General features: G+C 41.2%; 1 protein-coding gene across 1 annotated transcript in view; it reads right to left on the bottom strand.

The window, feature by feature from the left end:
• Nucleotides 1-2,288: 2,288 nt before the first annotated feature.
• WDR41 (WD repeat domain 41) overlaps nt 2,289-20,559 on the bottom strand; it is a 50,240-nt gene continuing 31,969 nt past the window's right edge. Inside the window, exons 7-13 of the mRNA XM_073623906.1 lie at nt 19,319-19,381; nt 17,290-17,397; nt 15,841-16,025; nt 14,104-14,225; nt 12,123-12,211; nt 10,368-10,501; nt 2,289-8,675 (exon numbers count right to left, since the gene is read on the bottom strand). Of these exons, the coding sequence (XP_073480007.1) occupies nt 8,514-8,675; nt 10,368-10,501; nt 12,123-12,211; nt 14,104-14,225; nt 15,841-16,025; nt 17,290-17,397; nt 19,319-19,381 (863 nt within the window). The 3' untranslated portion in view covers nt 2,289-8,513. The remainder of the gene's footprint in view (nt 8,676-10,367; nt 10,502-12,122; nt 12,212-14,103; nt 14,226-15,840; nt 16,026-17,289; nt 17,398-19,318; nt 19,382-20,559) is intronic.

Here is a 20,559-nt window from a genome sequence, read left to right as displayed (position 1 = left end):
CCAAGAAGATGAACACAGTGCCCATAGTGCCCTTCCTGCTGCATTCGCCAATCCTAATTGGGAACCCACCACTTCTGCAGCACCCGTACTTCCCCATTCACTGGCCAACCCGGCATTCAGGTGGAAACAGTTGATTTTACGCCGCTTGATTTTTATTTGCTGTTTTTCACCGAAGATCTCTATAGATCTATTGTGGACCAAAGCAATTTGTATGCTGGTCAACACATTGCCACTATTCCCCAGTCCTCCCTTGCCAGAGATCGGAAACCAATTACGGTTTCCGAATTTAAGATCTTTATGGGCTTATCCCTCCTCATGGGCATAACCAAAAAGAGTGAGTTGCGGTCATATTGGTCCACTGACCCAATTCACCATATGCCCGTGTTCTCTGCTTCCATGGCCAGGGCACGATACGAGCAGATTTTGCGGTTCATGCACTTCAACAACAATGAACTCTGTCATCCTCGTGGAGACCCTGGATACAATCGGCTCTACAAAATTCGGCCCCTCGTAAACCACTTCAACCAACGTTTTGCAGACTTGTTTACTCCCCATCAAGTTGTCTGCGTTGAGGAGTCCCTGATTAAGTTTTCTGGCCGCTCGTCATTCAAACAGTACCTTCCCAGCAAGCATGCCAGATACGGGGTCAAGATGTATAAGCTCTGTGACAGGGCCACAGGCTATACATGTAGTTTTATGGTTTACGAGGGGAGAGATAGTCACGTAGAGCCGACAAACTGCCCAGACTACATAGGAAGTGCTGGCAAGATTGTGTGGGACTTGGTGCCACCCTTATTCGGAAAGGGGTACCACTTGTACGTGGACAATTATTACACGAGCGTGCCACTTTGTAGTCACCTTTTTGATCATCAGATTGGAGCATGTGGCACCGTACGATCTAATCGCCGGGGCTTTCCCCAGCGGCTTGTAGATTCCCGTTTTAGGCTGGGGAGAGAGCCTGCTTGAAGTGTAATAACTTGCTCACTATGGAATAGAGGGATAATAAGAATGTTTTTGTTCTTACCTCCCTTCATGCAGACACGACTGTCCAAATTACTACAGCCACTGGTGTTGTGGAAAAACCCTTCTGTGTCCATGAATATAACCAAAATATGGGAGGGGTGGACCTCAACGACCAGTTGTTGGCGCTGTACCTAGTTGCCCGTAAGGCCAGACGCTGGTATAAAAAAGTGTCTGTATACTTATTTCAATTGGCTTTGCTGAATGCTCATGTGCTATACAGAGCTGCAGGACGGACTGGATCCTTCCTTAAATTCCAGGAAGAGATCGTCAGAGCCCTTCTGTTTCCAGACGGTGCTCCACCTCACCTTCCCCAACCAAATGCAGTAAGCCGGCAGCATGAGAGGCATTTTCTTTATGTCCTCCCTTCCTACCCAATGAGCCCCCCAAAGAAAATGTCGTGTCTGTAGAGAGCGCGGATATAGGCGTGACACCCGCTATTATTGTCCCTCCTGTCCTGACAATCCTGGTCTTTGCATTGGTGAATGTTTTGAGCGCTACCATACACTAGTTGAGTTTTAGCGTAGGGTACAGCATTGCACAGACTAGGCACACTTTCACAGGGTCTCCCAAGATGCCATCGCATTTTGAAAGACCCGAACCTGGAACCGGTTACAGTTACAAAAGTTACAGTTTTAAAAAAAAAAGTAAAAGAAAAAAAATTACACAAAAAAATATAAAATTAAAAAAAAATAAAAATAGTTGTCGTTTTATTGTTCTCTCTCTATTCTCTCTCTCTCTATTGTTCTGCTCTTTTTTACTGTATTCTATTCTGCAATGTTTTATTGTTACTATGTTTTATCATGTTTGCTTTGCAGGTATGTAATTTTTTTATATTTTACTGTTTACTGTGTTTTATTGTTAACCATTTTACCATTTTTTTTGTTTTCAGGTACGCCATTCAGCTGCAGCGCGGATTTATTTATCTTGACAGCAACAGCGTTTGCTCCCACGATACATAAAGCCGTGACTCCAGCGCTGTTGGAGTTAAAAAAAAAAGTGAAAAAAAAAGTGAAAAAAAAAGTGAAAAAAAAAGAGCATATATGCTGAAGCATGGGGGCAGCAGGGGCGGAGGAGCGATTTGCTCCTACCTTTTGCAGGTGGATGCCCCCATGCTTCGGCATATACAGTGGGGACGGAAAGTATTCAGACCCCCTTAAATTTTTTACTCTTCCTTATATTGCAGCTATTTGCTAAAATCATTTAAGTTCATATTTTTTCCTCATTAATGTACACACAGCACCCCATATTGACAGAAAAACACAGAATTGTTGACATTTTTGCAGATTTATTAAAAAAGAAAAACTGAAATATCACATGGTCCTAAGTATTCAGACCCTTTGCTCAATATTTAGTAGAAGCACCCTTTTGATCTAATACAGCCATGAGTCTTTTTGGGAAAGATGCAATAAGTTTTTCACACCTGGATTTGGGGATCCTCTGCCATTCCTCCTTGCAGATCCTCTCCAGTTCTGTCAGGTTGGATGGTAAACGTTGGTGGACAGCCATTTTTAGGTCTCTCCGGAGATGCTCAATTGGGTTTAAGTCAGGGCTCTGGCTGGGCCATTCAAGAACAGTCACGGAGTTGTTTTCAAGCCACTCCTTCGTTATTTTAGCTGTGTTCTTAGGGTCATTGTCTTGTTGGAAGGTAAACCTTCGGCCCAGTCTGAGGTCCTGAGCACTCTGGAGAAGGTTTTCGTCCAGGATATCCCTGTACTTGGCCACATTCATCTTTCCCTCGATTGCAACCAGTTGCCCTGTCCCTGCAGCTGAAAAACACCCCCACAGCATGATGCTGCCACCACCATGCTTCACTGTTGGGACTGTATTGGACAGGTGATGAGCAGTGCTTGGTTTTCTCCACACATACCACTTAGAATTAAGGCCAAAAGTCTCATCAGACCAGAGAATCTTATTTATCACCATCTTGGAGTCCTTCAGGTGTTTTTTTTAGCAAACTCCATTCAGGCTTTCATGTGTCTTGCACTGGGGAGAGGTCCGTCGGACCACTCTGCCATAAAGCCCCGACTGGTGGAGGCTTTGTGAGGAGTGAAATCAAAAATTTACGACCTTAGAAATCCTGAAGGCGGTGCTTGGTTTTCAGGGCCCCGTACACAGCTAGGCTCCCAAAAAGTCCCACACATGTGGTATCCCCGTACTCAGGAGAAGCAGCAGAAAGTATTTTGAGGTGCAATTCCACATATGCCCATGGCCTGTGTGAGCAATATATCATTTATTTACAACTTTTTGCAAAAGAAAAAAAAAAAAAAAAAAAAGTTTGTCATTTTCCCGCAACTTGTAGCAAAATATAAAATATTCCATGGACTCAACATGCCTCTCAGCAAATAGATTGGGGTGTCTACTTTCCAAAATGGGGTCATTTGGGGGGGGGGTTGTGCCATCTTGGCATTTTATGGCCTTCAAAACTATGATAGGTAGTGAGGAGTGAAATCAAAAATTTACACCCTTAGAAATCCTGAAAGCGGTGGGGGCTTTCGGGGGGGGGGCCCGTACGCGGCTAGGCTCCCAAAAAGTCCCACACATGTGGAACCCCCGTACTCAGAAGCAGCAAAATGTATTTTGGGGTGCAATTCCACATATAACCATGGCCTGTGTGAGCAATATATCATTTAGTGACAACTTTTTGTAAATTTTTTTTTTTTTTTGTCATTATTCAATCACTTGGGACAAAAAAATAAAATATTCAATGGGCTCAACATGCCTCTCAGCAATTTCCTTGGGGTGTCTACCTTCCAAAATGGGGTCATTTGGGGGGGGGGGGGTTGTACTGCCCTGCCATTTTAGCACCTCAAGAAATGACATAGGCAGTCATAAACTAAAAGCTGTGTAAATTCCAGAAAATGTACTCTAGTTTGTAGACGCTATAACTTTTGCGCAAACCAATATATGCTTATTGACATTTTTTTTTTACCAAAGACATGTGGCTGAATACATTTTGGCCTAAATGTATGACTAAAATTGAGTTTATCGGATTTTTTTATAACAAAAAGTAGAAAAAAAACTTTTTTTTCCCAAAATTTTCGGTCTTTTTCCGTTTATAGCGCAAAAAATAAAAACCGCAGAGGTGATCAAATACCATCAAAAGAAAGCTCTATTTGTGGGAAAAAAAGGACGCAAATTTCGTTTGAGTACAACATTGCATGACCGCACAATTACCAGTTAAAGCGATGCAGTGCCAAATTGTAAAAAGTGCTCAGGTCAGGAAGGGGGTAAAACCTTCCAAGGCTGAAGTGGTTAAAGTCTTTTACATTGTTGATACTGAATAATATTTTTGCACACTAAATTGCAATGCACAATAAATATTACACTTTAAATTATGATCAAGTTAAAAATAAATATTCTATTTAGACAACAGAAAATTAAACCACCTGATAGCTCTATCCTAAAAGTGGTAGTATGCATACAAAGTTCTAGGGCGCTCTCTGCACTGCCATGTGACATTGTGCAGATACTTCACGTTGCCAGATGTGCTACACACTTCTATCCACTAAACGGTGTGGATGGAGGAACCTGTAGTACCAGCTGTGGTATTCAGGCATCCACAGCTGTCTGAATACTCAAACAGTAACTACAACTGGATGCAGTCAATGTTTGGTTGGTAATTTTTCACCTTGACTTGTTGAGGTGGGTGGTGCAGACACGGCCACCCATGGCTCACATTTTGGCTGATGGCAATATTGGCTGTTTTATTGTAACAGCTGCCAGCACTCTTGACACAGCACAGCTCTGAAAAGATCTTCGCTTTTCTGCCTATGTGGAGTGGGGATGTGTACCTTTCCTCCAACCAGCTGTCACACAGTGTATAACAAGACATCACTTCCAGTGCTGAACGAGGAAGTAAAAATTCTAACACGATGTAAGAATTCTAAAGAATATAACAAGGGAAAGACAGCAGATATGCATGCAAAATGTATGTAGGGAGATTTGTTTCATCCCTGTTTATCATCTAAGGCTATTCACTTCACTGGGTATAGGAGAGGGTTTACATCCACATTAAGCATTCTTTCACACCAAATGCTGAATAATCCACAATAATTTGGAACAGTCAAGTGATGAGTACAGCTAAAATTCTGTGGCCTGTTTTACAACTGGCCATTTAAAGGCTCAGTTCACCTTTTGTAACATGTTACACCCATTTTTAGGGGGTAACTTATAATATGTTACTGTAGCACTGGCCCCCGCACTCCCCCCAATCACCTGTTGTGACAGTGCGCAAGGGGGGGATCTTCCACCTTTGCAGCTGTCGGTTGTAGATCATAGATTCTTCCTGTCAGTGTGAAACTGCCTGCCCATACGATGTACAGGTAGACAGCTTACACTGACATTCTGTAGCTTTTCAGGCTCCTACTAAAAAAAAAACAAAAAAAAAAACAAAACAGCAACTTTTTTAAGTGAACTTATCCTTTAACCACTTGCCGACCGGGGCCATAGCCGAATGACAGCTACAGCGCAGTCAGCTAGTTCTGGGAGGGCATATACTGACGTCCTCCCGAACTCATGCATGCTCGCTGGGTATTTATTCTTTCGTCCATGCCACATCAGTGCCTCATCCGTGCCACATCAGTGCTCGTCCATGCCTCAACCATGCCACATCCGTGCCTCATCTGTGCCATTACAGTGGTACTACAGTGCTCATCAGTGCCTCACAAAAGTGTGATAGGTAGTCATTAAACTAGATGTGTATTTTATGTCCCTAGAACAGCTAAAGGTGCTCCCTGCATGTTGGGCCTCTGTATGCGGCCAGGCTGTGTAAAAGTCTCACACATGTATCACCATACTCAGGAAGAGTAGCAGAATGTATTTTGGGGTGTCATTTTTGCTATGTACATGCTATGTTTTAGAAATATCTTTAATATTTTTAGTCACTTACATTTTTAGAAAATGACATTTAATATTACAATATGCCAAGAAAAAATACTTCAGAATACACTGCAGAACATACTTCCCTTTCCAGCTTATATAAATAGGACTACAGCCAAGTATGACCACTAGGTGGTATGAAAAAACTCCCTAAAATGCTAGGGTTTGGCATGAACTCTAACTAGCTCACCATAGAAACCAATAAAATTCAAAGTGGCCCTACCACCCGAGTGGCAAGTTCATTTTATTTTAGGTAGCCCTCTCCATATAAAGCTGCATAAAAGTACCTTTGGGAGGGGAACAGTATGCTCAAATTTCCCAACTTCCCTAGTGCATGGGTTGACGTCATCCTCCTGCTAGCTTAAATTTCACAGGACGATAATGCAGGATCGTCTTAAGTTGATATTTGGGCTAATGAACATTTTCCGAGATCTGGCTGGAAGCAGGAAGACATCACCCTGCCTAGGCGATGTGGGAAGGATGTTGGGGAAAGGTAAATACAGTATATTATCTATTTTTCCTTCCACAGGTACTTGTATGCAGATTCTTAGGGAAGGGGCCAGGGGCCTGCCACTGAGGTTGAAGGCCCCTATTTATATCCATGGAGCTCCCTAAAAGGTAGAACTACGTAATAACACTGTTCTACAAGAAAACAGAACATCTCAGCAGTCTTTGTCCACGAAAAAAAAAAAACTGAAGATAAAAAAAAGAAAAAAAAAAAAAAAAGAAAGAAAAGATTAGTGCAAGCGCCTCTGTTTACACAAGAACCACAAAGGAGGAGACAATGCTCTGTATAAATTAGTAATAATCAAATAATCCCTTTTTTGCTTCATCTTTACACCACATAATTAACATCTTCATTTGCTGCACTTCATAATTATTTAATTAACCCGTTTGGCAAATACTATTGTGAATAATTGTTATTTGGATAGAAACAAATCAGTAGTAAATTGTCCTGTACGCAGACACATCACTGGTAAGATCAAAGCAGTAATATGGATCCATTCATTCAAAATAAAAATTGGAAAAAAATTTTTTTTTTTCTTTTTGTAAAATGATACAAATGCCAACACTTAAAGTGGTTGTAAAGGCAGAAGTTTTTTTTTATTATTATTAATGCATTCTATGCATTAAGATAAAAAAACCTTCTGTGTGCAGCAGCTCCCCTCAGCCCCCCTAATATTTACCTGAGCCCCATCTAGATTCAGCGATGTTGCAGCCTGGGACTCCCCTTCTCATTTGTGGAGACAGCAGCGTGGCACCATTGGCTCCGGCTGCGGTCAAAGTCAATCAGCCAATGAGGTAAGAAGGGGGACGGGCTGGGCCGCAGTTCCGTGTCTGAATGGACACAGGTAGCTGTGCCTCGGCTCAGGTGCCCCCATAACAAGCTGCTTGCTGTGGGGGCACTCAACAGAAGGGAGGGGCCAGGAGCACCGAAGAGGGACCCAAGAAGTGGAGGTTCGAGGCTGCTCTGTGCAAAGCCACTGCACAGAGCAGGTAAGCATAACATGTTTTTTTTTTTAGTTAAAAATAACAAAGAGACTTTAGTAGCACTAAAAAGCTAAAACAAAAACAAAAAAGCTACATTATGTAAAAGATCTCCTAAAAAATCTAAGAAATTATTTACACCAAAGTATCCATACATATAGAGAAGTTTATTTAATGCCATGTAGGCAACGCGATCCAGCAAAAGGATATTTGGCAGTTTTGCCAGACAGAATCAGTTGAGTGAGTATACCACTTCCGCCTTTAAGCAGAATTAGCCCCACCTATCCTTTATGGCCAAACAGTGAGCCATCTTAGCCTCTATTTAGATCTGCAGTTGCCATGGTGTTGCACATGTGGTCAGCTATGACACCAGAGCTCACGTAAATGTAAAGCTGGCCATAGATCTTGTTTTTTTTTTCTTTTTTGCATTCAGCCAATGAGCTGAACGAAATAAAATGAACAGATTCCTCCATCCACACAAGTGAGTGGACACTGTATTCTCAAAAGCGTTACTCCCGGCAGTCAGAATACACTGATCAGCTGCTGCAGCTGGTAAAAGTTGATCTATGGAAACAGGCACAGCCATAGATGGATCGAAATTCTGTGGGTCCCTGCTAAACATGACAAATTTCTTTGGTCAGCTTAGCTGTTTTGGGAAACTGTTTTTGTTCTAAATTTTGAATCCTTGTAAACCAGTCACTCGCAATAATTGTTTGCATTCCTGCCCAGCTTTAAAGTAAAGCAGTCGGGTTTTCTGAACCTTTAACAGTAGAGTCATGCCCAAGCACACACACCACAAGATGCCTAGATAGTGGTTAACCAAAAACCTCATCTGTGTGTTTCCTTGAAGCTAGTTCATTTTCATAATTAGGCCTAACTTCCCCACTGAATCTTCTTTGTCGATTGGGCTTTTAGCGATGATCCAAGTCCCACAGGTGAGACACTCAGGTACAACAACTCTGCCTCTAAAGTGGCTCAACGCAATTAAAATAGCAGTTATGCATTTTCTTTTCATCACCAGTACAGGTGTTAAACATAAAAACATATATTAGCTCCATAATCTGCAATCATTTGTTCTGCATGAACCAATATACAACATGTTTGTGGCATCATAAATAAATGGGTTAGTGGGGGGAATATCTAATCAGCAAATCTCCATTCTGCTCTAATTTCTGAAAAAGTAAAAGACTACGTAATCTGGATTCCCGCTTTCCTTCTTTCCACAGGATGATGAGCTGGTCCGCTGAGCATGTGACTAGACCATGATCTTGAAAATACAGGAACATCTGTAAAAGCAAAATATGAACTAGTTACGCAAATAAAAGCTAGCTAGGTAATATACTATACAGGCAGTCTGTATAAAGCTGGATACACAGTGGCAAGTTGTCTAAAGCTGCATACTTGTTACCTAGGAGCATTTGTACAAGCTCTGGGAGAGATCTAAAGTGTGTAAATCTAAAATCTATTTTTAAGTATGTTTGGATTGCTTCACTGTATACAGTTTTCCAACTTGTTTTGAATCTGTTCCAAAGTTCTTAAAAAAAGAGTCGGACTGAAAAAGTCTGACCGAAAAGGTGTGCTTTCTTTCTTCACAGGCAATGAAATGGGCAAAGAGTGGGGAACGTTTTGGGGAAAAGAAAAAAAAAAATACTGTTTTTTGAGCTCTTTAGTGTTTTTTTTTTTTTAAATATATTTTTTATGGGGGATTGCGTCAATGGCTTGACATCAGCAGTTGAGCTTTTGAGAATTCAGTGACTAGTGCATTTGGCCTGCACCTCCTAGTGGGGTTTACATTCCTATAAATATGTATGGCAAATGCAAAGTCCATTTGAAGAAACAAAGCCCATCTACACAATCCCTAATGCAATTGTCAGATACTGGACGATGGGGAAGATGAACTCGCTAAAGCTAAACATACACTATAAAATCTGATTGTACAATCCCCCTTTTCGATATACAAACTATGCAACATAAGGGCCTGTGCAACTGGATAGAAATTGATGGGACTGTAGAGGTTTTGGTAAATTTAAATGAGATTGTAAAGGAACTGTATAATCAGATTGCAGTGTGTATGGACACCCTAAGTCTCGGTTCACACCTATGCTTTTCTTGGTGCTTTATGCAGAAATGCACTACAGTTCATCTAACATGGTTTCCTATCGCACACATTCACATCTAGGCTTTTTTTAGCCGCTGCATTTTTGGAAAGGGTCAGGGACTCTTTTAAACACAAAGCAGTGCTTTTTTTTTGCTTTTTTGGTTCAATAGACTTCAGTGGAGGAGCTGCAGAAAAGCATGTAGTGCGTTTTTGCCACAATTTTACTTTGATTTGCGGTTTTTAATTTGCCCAACAAATTGGCCAAAAAAAAAAAAAAAAAAAGCATAAAGAATGCAAAATGCATATCGCAGCAAAATCACATCTGCAAAAATGCACAGCAAAAGCACTGCAGAAATTACTAAAAGCAAACTGCATAGGTGTGAACTGAGCCTTAGACCCATTTTATGCTGACGTTGGTCATACATGGTTCCGTTTTTTCATTCTCCCAGTGGGCAGAACAGGAACAACTAAACCAATTCCCCCACCCACATATTCAAGTGGATGGGGGAATCCTTCCACTGTGCTATTGTATTCTCATAGTGGGGAGACTCCCCCATTAGTCAGAATACACAGATTAGCGCTGCAGCCGCTGATCGAGCAGCTTTTATTTGACAGGGCGGTTGAACGGGAGTTTAATTGCAGTGGCCACACCTGGATAGAAATTTGGCTGGTCCTTGCTGAAGTGACCGAATTTTGATCCATCTACAGTATGGCCGCCTTAGCAGTCTAAGCAGAATACTCAGCCCCTGCTGAAAAAAACAGTGATAACAAAAGCCACACAAGATTTCTATTTTTTTTCCCCAGCAAACTATTACACTTAGCACTACCTGCTGAGACATATTTTCTTGACGTACACCTGCACAGAAACCAAAGCCTTTACCTGTACAGCAGAAGAATGTCCAATCAAATCTCCAATCAGCTCCAAGGAAGCTACAATGCCATTTTCATTCATCTTCTTCACCGTTTGATTGGACGGCTTATTGCCTTTTCCAAAGCCCCACATAGTGAAAAAACCTGAAAAAAAACATTTAGCATTTTCAACCTATAAATTCCTTATAATAAAAGAAAACATTCAAGTAAGTGAATATTGGAAATGGCAAGCCATACACAGCTGTCAATCAACACTCAACAACCTTTACCAATAAAGCCTTTTCTCTATTAAAGTGGAGCCCCTCCCCCCCAAAAAAACATATGTATGTATTGTAGATCTGCCGACTGAATTCAAAACACATTGAAAGCTTCTGTTTAATGTATATTACTTTGCTATAAATTCTTCTTTCTGAAACACTAGTGACTTGGCCAGTGCCTTACCGCTGCCCACCGGGAAGGTTACGTCACCACTGCCTTCCAGGAAGTCAAACTCTACTATCCCCCAAGATTTTGTGAGACCTTCGAAAAAAGGCCTTTTTTGTGTAAATATTGCCATCCTTTTAGCAACAAGAGTGTTGGCTGATGTACTTTTGCTCATGTTGCTAACATCATGGCAATGTATAGACAATAACAAACCATGGCAGATTTCTTACAGATCGTGCACTATAGGAGATCTGCTGAAGAAATTATCGATGAGCGGGTACAGAAAACAAGGAAAAAGAAGCTGGCTACCTATGACGTGAATATATGGCGGCAAAAATGGTGGCGTGGGATATGGAGCAGGGGTATAATGGACCAGTGTGTGGGAAATAGAAAAACAAAAAGCAGCATGTAGTGATCTCCTTTTTTTGTTTTCCCATATCTTTTCCCACATAGACTACGACTTGCACTCAAAAACAGCACTGCTCTATAAGCCAGTGATAACTACAACTGCCATAAATAACTACTAATGTGGGCCTTATGAATACCTAACACTGTATTGTTTGAATTGCAAATGGACGTGATTTGTCATTTGTTTTCTGGAATGGTGATACAGTTTCTGTTATAAAGAATTTAAAATAAATAACTATCAATTATGATGGTAGCATTAACGTTATTGTTTTGAACTGCTGCCCGGAGGTCTGTGTCTCAGGAGATCATCTAAAAACCACAAGACCTAAATCAGGCGTCTCTTGTGAAAGTGTTGCAGCGCTAAGTCCTACATCTGTGGATGTCCATCTCACATTTTGTGGACTTTCTAAGCCAGCCTGCTCTACCTCTGGTGTTCAATTTTTGCTTTGTCATCACCTGTTTGTCCTTATGAATCAGATTGATATAGAGATTTGATCACCCAATTGTAAATCCCTTGATGAAGGAGTAATACATACCTATTTCCGAAACATGTCGGGTCACGTGCTGTACACTTCATCCGCTTGACCTTTTACCCTTAGGCTGCGGGCTGTAGGCACAGGGGTGTCATATCTTTTGTATACAATTGGATGTGCATATTATGTCTGTATTTGCACTTTGTATAATTGTATTTGTATTGTTACCTTTTATATATATTTTTCTATATGTTTAATAAAGTTTGCACTGTAGTGCATTTTTATACAAAATACTCTTGATATACATTTACCTCTTGCCAGTAAAAATCCTCCAAGGGCGACCTCGGTGCACTTATAGTGCACAGTTCCTTCTTGTTCCAGTTTTTAGGATGTTGGCATCTCTGTACATACCTTACTCTCATTTTTTCATTCTAGTATTAACGTTAACCATCACTACATACCTGCTGGCACAGACTCTGCCTGGAGTTGGGGTTTTGATCTCAACTCCCAAATACGAACACTGCCATCTTCTGAACATGAAACGAGTTGCCTGGATAAAGAAACACTATAAATACAACTATTTACTGTATAAACATTTTCTAGATGTTAACTAAAATGATTATTCATGCCAAAGTGCAAATAGTATTTCACAAAAAGTTTGTAGTCAAAGTAATACACTTTACTAACTCGAGTTAATAAAATGGTTGTAAAGCCTGGACATTTTTTTTCCTTTACATTTGTGTGCATTCCCTGCACTAAGATAAAAAATGTCCCAGTGTTTGTACCACTCCTCACCCCCTGTATACTTACTTGAGCCCGATCTCAGACCAGCGCTGTGCCCATCTCCAGCAGCTTTCTCCTCTCTCTGTTCACACTGCCACTGGCTCCTGCTGCTGTCAATCAAATCACGTGAGCAGAGAGCTGGGGGTGGGACTGAGCTGCGCTATGTGTGTCAATAGAAGCACACAGCCTGGCTCGGGATCAAGCCCACGGGTGTGCCCAATAGAAAGTGGCTTGTTATGGGAGCACACAAGGAAGAGGACTGGCTAAAAGCACCAGTGGGGAACCCAAGAAGATAAACATTTTACATAAATAAATAAAAGCTAATCAATTTAAGCACCCCTGCTAGAGTTATATGGTTTGTCTAATCTCTGTAACTGGTACATTCTGCTGGAGAGCTTGTTCTTTTGAAAAACAAACTTACTGGCCAGATCACCAGATGAAAATAGAAGGAAGAAAGCCTATAATAGAAAATAAATGCAGCCATCACACCTAAGAATTGGTTAGCTGCAATATAATATATGTTTGTTTTGGGGTTTAATACAGCTTTCAGGCTACTAACAGGGGTTGTAAAGGTTTTTTTTTTTTTTTTGTTTGTTTTTTTTGTTTTTTGTATTTTTTAAATAACAAACATGGTACACTTACCTCCTCTGTGCAAAGGTTTTGCACAGTGGTCTCAATCCTCCTCTTCTGGGGCCCCACAGCGGCGCTTCTGGCTTTCCAAGGGGGCACCCATGCGGGTGTGCTCCCGAGTCCTGCTGCTGCGTCCATTGACACAGACAGCAGGATTCAGCCCCGCCCCCTGTGTCACTGGATTTGATGGACAGCAGTGGGAGCCAATGGCTGCACTGCTATCAATCTATCCAATGAGGACCCGAGACAGCAGCTGGAGCTGCTGTGCTCATCCCTGTCGATAGAACGATCGGGTTCAGGTAAGTAAAAGGGGGGCTCTGGGGGGGTACTGCACTACAGAACGGACGGATCTAGCACCTTGAGGCGATTCAGTTCGCATTTGCAGCGCTATACAAATCATTCATTCAAATCATTCATACAGAAGGTTTTTCACCTTAATGCACAGAATGCATTAGAGGTAAAAAACTTTGAGGGTTTACAACCCCTTTAATGTTAGGCAGAAAATCTACTTTTAGGTTAAGGTCACATCAGATGTGGTGGGACAGTGTTAGGTGGCTATTCCACCAAAGTCCTACGCATGACAAGGGAAAATTCCTTGTCTCCCTATGTGCCCAGTTCAGACCGCCGCGTGGCGGTGGTGTGTGGGAGATGTGCACTAAAAAAAAAAGTGCTGCATGCAGTACTTGTTTTCAGAGCAACGCAGTGCACAGCAATCCACTACCTCGCACCACACCGTTGACAATTCAACTATTTGAGATGTCTGTGTGACAAAAAAAAAAAAAGAGAAACAGTGTGATGCACAGAGATCAGCACATCATCACTGTGCTGATCTCAGCCGGACCGCACCAGACACCAGCCGCTGAATTGCATTGAATGAACACGAAAAGCATGTACTGAATAAATACATTCAGAAATACTGTATTGAAACAGTTTTCCAGCCACAGATCTGCAAAGCCGCCGATAGTTGTGTAAAATTATATTTGTATTTACAATTATTTTAAAAAGTAATATGCTATTAAGACTTGATACCTGTTTGGAATGTTTGCCATGTGCTGTATACTGGAGTCATGAGCGTTCTTCTGAAAAGCAATAACTCTCTTTGTATGTAAGTTGTAAACATAAATTCCTCTTCCCACTGCCACGTAGACACACTGCAGGGAAATAACACATACATTACTGTAATCATATTAAATTATTGTCAGTTTCCTGCTTTTAGTGAAGACCAAGCAAGTTCAAGCAAACTATTTACTTCACTAATAGATGCAGTGTCTGAGTGAACTGTATAAACTGCAAGTTGCCTCAACTACATACAGTATACAGCACTGTGTTTTAGGAGCGAAACAAGAACTTCCTGTCCTGTTCACGGAACAAATTCAAGCCGGATTGAGTTATGCTCAGCGATTCACAGAGAGCTTTGTATTCTATGATTGAATACAAAACTTCCTCTGACTAGCGTAACGCAGAGATTGTCACACCATCTGCCTGGCTCTCCACCTCGACCAATCAGAGGAAGCTTTGTATTCAGTGAATTCAAAGCTTCCTGTGAATGACCGAGCAGCGCTCAGTCCGACTCAAATTTGTTTCAGGCATTGGACGAGAAGTTCTCACCCCACTGCCAGAACACAGAGCTTTATACTGTATGTAGTCGAGGCTAAAGAACATTCATACAGTGCACGCAGCACAGCCGCTGCATCAGTAAGTAAAGTTAATAGTTCATTTAGACCAGCTTGGCCCAAATTAACTATTTAAACTTCAGTGAAATTCCGGGGCCTATCGTTATGTCAATGGACCCCATAGAGGAGCTTTTAGCTCAGAAATCACTTTCCAAGCCTCTCTCTTCCCTCTACTTGTCGCTGCTCAGCTTGGATTCCCCCAGGCTGGAGAGGCTCTGGGAGGCTTGGGAAACTGATATCCCCTGTATTACCATATGTTCTGGATATGTCCTGGAGTAGCTCGATTCTGGGCAGCGATATTTGAAGCCATTAATGAGCGCCTTGGGCTGTCCTTGGTCCAGTCTCCAGAGCTGACTCTGCTTGGAATACAGGAGGAAGACCAGAGGCCCCAATACAGCAAACTCCTGATTTCTTTCCTGCTTTATTATGCTAAAACTATTCTACCTAAATGGAACTCTGCACCCCCTCCCCAATGGTTACTCTTTGGGAAAATACCATAGTGCCTTACCACTGTATAAAATAACCTATTTGAATAGGAATGTCCCAAAAAGTTTGATGGTATTTGGTTACCTTGGAGGGCATGAGTGCAATGAGTGACACAATTGAATGTCATGTGTGGTGCCTTAACCCTTTTCCCCCCGCTGCCCTTTCCCCCCTTCTCTCCCTCCCTTTTCTTTTTCTCCCTTCCCTCCCTCTCCTTGCCTACCTCCCTTCCTTTTACTGGTACATTTTGCTGAAAGGCCATTTTGACTCTATTGAACAAATGACTGTTATTCCTGTTCTGTAATCCACTGTGACCTGGGTACCCCGAAAGGTGTATAAAATGCAATCATATTTCCTGATTAAGTCTATGTACCTTCTCTACTAAATCCTGTACTACGCATTGTAACAACTGCCATCTGCTACCCTGTTTGTACCATACTTGTTTTTTTTCAATAAACTGACATTTTTTGACTGTGAAACTTCAGTGAAAGCTGAAGATCAGCTTTAAAAAAAAGGAGAGAATAAAGAAAAACAGGACAGTAAATAAACTACTTATGCTCCAAAAATGTACAGCACGTCATCAGAACTGAAATAGGAACAGAATACAGACCTCTCTATCAGACGACAGGTGTTGTATGGACACCTCCTCTTGTGTTGGCAGCAGTCTATTCTCTGGAGGAGAGTCTTGCTGTGCATATATGTGTGGGAAGTTTCTTTCACAGCCTTGGATAGACCAGTCTAAAGCATCCCACACAATCAGCTCCCCAGCATCACAGCCGCTCACAAATGTTAACTCTACAGAATAAGAAACCAAAACAGATGGCACACAAAATATTTCAATTAGCTATTAAACAACATTTAGGCCCAATAACTGACCGCAACAAAAAAACATGTCTTATCTGCAGCCCTCAAAACTACAATACTAATAGCAGGCAGTGCCAGTAAATGGCTCACTCACACAGGGCATACTATGTATTATACAGTCATTTAAAATGCAGACAAAATGTATGAACATTCACAAAAATCAATTGCTTCCTATAGTTCTAAAGCTGGCCATAGACGATACGATTTTCTTTCCTTCCACTACAGGCTGAAGGAAAGAAAATCGCTTGATTCCCCTGTCATCACAGTCAGTGTTTATGGGGGAATGCCTCCTGCTGCGCTATTGTACTCTGCTAGCGGATGGGAGGGGGATGCACGGAGAGTATTACCGGCTGGAAAAATACAATGGTTACTACTAGCAGCAGAGTTTTTTCTGTACTGCTTTTGGTGATTTGAGGTGCGATTTCAATAGACTTCTGTGCAGGAAACCGCACAGACGTCTCTGAAATTGTTGGACTGACATACTGGAATGAAATCGTGCGAGTTAATTTCAATCCCGCAGCAGTGTGATCCTAGGCTGAAGGACAACTAACCTGTCAGTTTGGGCTTCTGCTGTATGATGAACACCATTTTTAATGAATAAATTGTAAATAAATATATAAATGATGTTTATTACAAAAATAAATTAAGTTTTAAAGCTTTGCATGTCTGTATAAGGCTTAACATACACGGGACGTTTTACAACCTCTCCTGAACGTTTCAACTTGACAGATAGTAACCGACGTTTAAAAACATCAGTTTTGCTGCGTTAAAATGCCGTGTTTTGCTGCGTTTGCATCTAGGAGCGTTTTTTTTTTTCAAAATAGTCAAAAATTAAAAGTGCCTGTAAACGAAACACGGCTAAACACGAGTTGCCGCATTTACAAGCTGTTACAGGCATTTGGCGTTTTAAATGCCTCGGAACATCCGTTCTGAATGCATTTTTTTGCTTTCCAAAAAATGCTTCTAAACTCAACTGCCTAAAAACAACTATAAACGACTCTGTGTACATGTACTAATAAGATAACATAGAGGAGAGTTCAGGAGCAGCTGAAAAAAATGTCCAACTTCTCCTAAACATCAGTTTACCAGCAAGAGTGTGCATGAGGCCTTACACTAATTATACAAAAATGTTTGGAAAGTGCATAGAATAAAGCAAAGAAAAAAAAAAAAAAAAAAAAAAAAAAAAGATGCTAACCGTTGACATTTATCACTGTTCGAACAATGTCCTGGTGACCTGAAAGGTATTTAATCTGAAAAATATCCCATTTATCCAATTCTTTGGACGTGCCCATTTTAAAGATTACTAAAAGACAAAAAAAACAAACAAAAGGTTACCCAAATGTACAAACAGTAATGCCAGACATTTAACTATAAGTAAGAGAGCATATTATTATTAAATAAAATGTACTACAAGGTTACATGTACACGAGCATATAAGATCAGTATTTTCCTGCTCACATACAGATCGTTTTTCTTGCACCAAAATGATTTTTGGTTATAAACTGATAATATACGGATACTGATGATTACTCATCTGTATGCATGTCCCCATTAAAAACAATACACTTGCAGTCGGATTTGAAAACAAAAAAAGCTTTGGTTTTGTTTTTTTGCTTTTTTTTTTTTTTTATCACAGCTGGGTGCATGTACCCTAACTGGACACAAACACAGACATTTATTTTTTTCTGCAGAAGACATCTCAGATATACAGTATGTGTATGCAGGTACTTTCTAAAAGGTCAAATCACATTTTGAAGATCCATATACACCAGGGTAATATTAAGGTAGCCTACTTATGTGAATGGGCTGCCAAAGAATACTAGACCCAAAATCAGACCTGCAGCATTTCTGTCCAGTGCAGCACACAGGAGTGAGTTACCATGCATTACAAACAGGAGTGAGGTACCACGCATTACACAAAGGAGGTACCACGCATTACACAAAGGAGTGAGGTACCACAAGTTAAGATTACCTACAACACAAAGTTAAATAAGTGAGCTGGGTGTGCTACCACAACTTATGGGTCCTAAATGTGTTTTTTCCAGGTATGCTTAGAAAATCTGCTTTTCCACACAAAGATTAGGAACTTTAATGAAGAGGTGCTAGCATGGAAGGTCCCTCTTATGATAAAACAGTCACCCTTCTTGAATTATTAAAAGCCCTGGCAAAAAACAGTCATGAGAAAGTGCCTTATGTTAATGTTGAAACACAGCATAGGCTTTTGTGATTGACACATTGTTACTAAGGGCTCATCTTAGGGTCGGTTCACACTGGGGCGACTTGGGATCCGACTTGTACGCCCTCAAGTCGCCCCAAGTCGCTTTGCATTTAGATTATCATGGTAGGCAATGGGAGCATCTTAATTGACACTACTGAAGTCGCTCTGACTTCAGAAAAGGTTCCTGTACTACTTCTATCCGACTTGTAGGCGACTTGTACCCATTCAACTCAATGTAAGTCGCCTGCAAGTTGGATCTCTCTGTAAAGTCAAGCGACTTTGCAGGGAAAACCCCTCCCTCCCCCCTCCCTCCCAGAGAGGTGATTGGCCACAGGCGAAGTCGCCTGTCATGGAGGCGACTTCAAGTCGCCTCGTAATTTGCCGAAGTCGCGCTAAAGTCGCGCTAAAGTCGCGGTACAAAGTCGCGCTGAAGTCGTGTTGCCCCAGTGTGAATCGAGCCTTACCAAGCCCTAACCCCTGAAGCTAAGGTCAGACCACTGAAATCTAGGGATAGGTTTAGAAGGATGTTTTCATTGGTCAGGTAAAGGATGAGGGAGGAGGGCTAGGAATTTCCTTGGGTTCTGTAGATCTCCCCACTTCACAAGAGATATACAGTGCAAGAAGCTTGTAGGTGGTTCAGTGCACTAGCCCACTTTAATTATTGCAGTTAGCCTTATTGGAGCAAAGACTCATTAAAAGCTATTAGAGAAAAGTATAGCTGTGCAACACAAAGACACATACACTATATTGCATTGCACTAGTAACACGTCACAGATTTAAATATTTATGTTTATCACATACACTATATTACCAAAAGTTTTGGGGCACCTGTCTATACCAAAAAAAAAAAAAAAACATCCTGCTCGCAAATTTTTTTTCTTTTTTTACTTAAAGTTCCACTTTAAGTCAACCTTAATTTACTGCTCCCTTAAATCACCGATGTAAAGCTACTCTGAAATGAAATAAAAAACAAAACAAAAACCAAAAAAAAAAAAAAGAAACTTACTCAAATCTTTTCCAACTGCTGCCGCTACACAATTCTTGGGCAGTTCAATCAATGCTAGAATACCTTAAAAGACAAAGGATATGGTGGTACGTTTTTAGTATTCAAGTAAACATAACTCCTTCTTGCCATTGCAAATTACATCTGTTCATATACAATGTGTATAAAAAAAGAATCACCCCCCTTTAAAATAATCACATTTTGTTGCTTTGCAGGTTGAAATCAAGACATACATTTTTTTTATCCAGTTGTATTTACTCAGTGGAACTTATAACATCCAAGTAAAAGATAGAACACCAACATGTCAGTAAAAAATAAATAATAAAAAAAAAAAATTTGAAAAAAAGAATCACCCCCTCCTAAAAATGACTTGTAAACTCAATCAGGTGTAGCTAATCAACTTCTCAAATGGTACACAAAGCCATTTGACTTTGAACTGTGATCAGCTTTGGTCATTTTGATTAGCTCAGCATGAAAAGAGCTTTCTTAGAGCATTTCAGTCCTTGGTAGTGCAACTGAAGCAAACAATCAACTATGGGTGGCAAGGCATTGTCAAAAGATCGGATAAAGATCCGGGATAAAGTTGTGGACAGGCACAAGTCAGGCGATGGATACAAAAAAATGTCAAATGCTTTATCAATGCCTAGAAGCACAGTGAAGTCTATTATAAAGAAGTGGAAGGTATTTGGTATAACACAGATGCTCCCTGGATCAGGACGTCGCTTTAAACTGGGTGAAAGTTACAGGAGGAAACTTCTCAGAGAGGCTACCAAGAGGCCTACAGCAACTCTGAAGCAGTTGCAGGAATTTATGATAAACAGTGGTCATTGTGTGCGTGTGACAACAATATCACAAATGCTCCACAAATGTGGCTAATGCAGAGAATGCATTAGGGCAAAAAATCTTTAGAACCTCTTTAAGAGCCCTTTCACACTGGGGCGGGGGGCGGCGTTGGCGGTAAAACGCCGCTATTATTAGCAGCGTTTTACCGGCGGCATGCGGCCGCTAGCGGGGCGGTTTTACCCCCGCTAGCGGCCGAGAAAGGGTTAAATACCAACGCAAAGCGCCTCTGCAGAGGCGCTTTGCCGGCGGTATAGCCGCGCTGTCCCATTGATTTCAATGGGCAGGAGCGGTGAAGGAGCGGTATACACTCCGCTCCTTCACCGCTCCGAAGATGCTGCTGGCAGGACTTTTTTTACCGTCCTGCCAGCGCATCGCTCCAGTGTGAAAGCCCTCGGGGCTTT

Source organism: Aquarana catesbeiana, linkage group LG01, assembly GCF_042186555.1.
Source record: "Aquarana catesbeiana isolate 2022-GZ linkage group LG01, ASM4218655v1, whole genome shotgun sequence".
Lineage (NCBI taxonomy): Eukaryota > Metazoa > Chordata > Amphibia > Anura > Ranidae > Aquarana > Aquarana catesbeiana.
The sequence above is the reverse complement of the archived record's forward strand: the minus strand, read 5'-3'. Positions and strand labels throughout refer to the sequence as shown.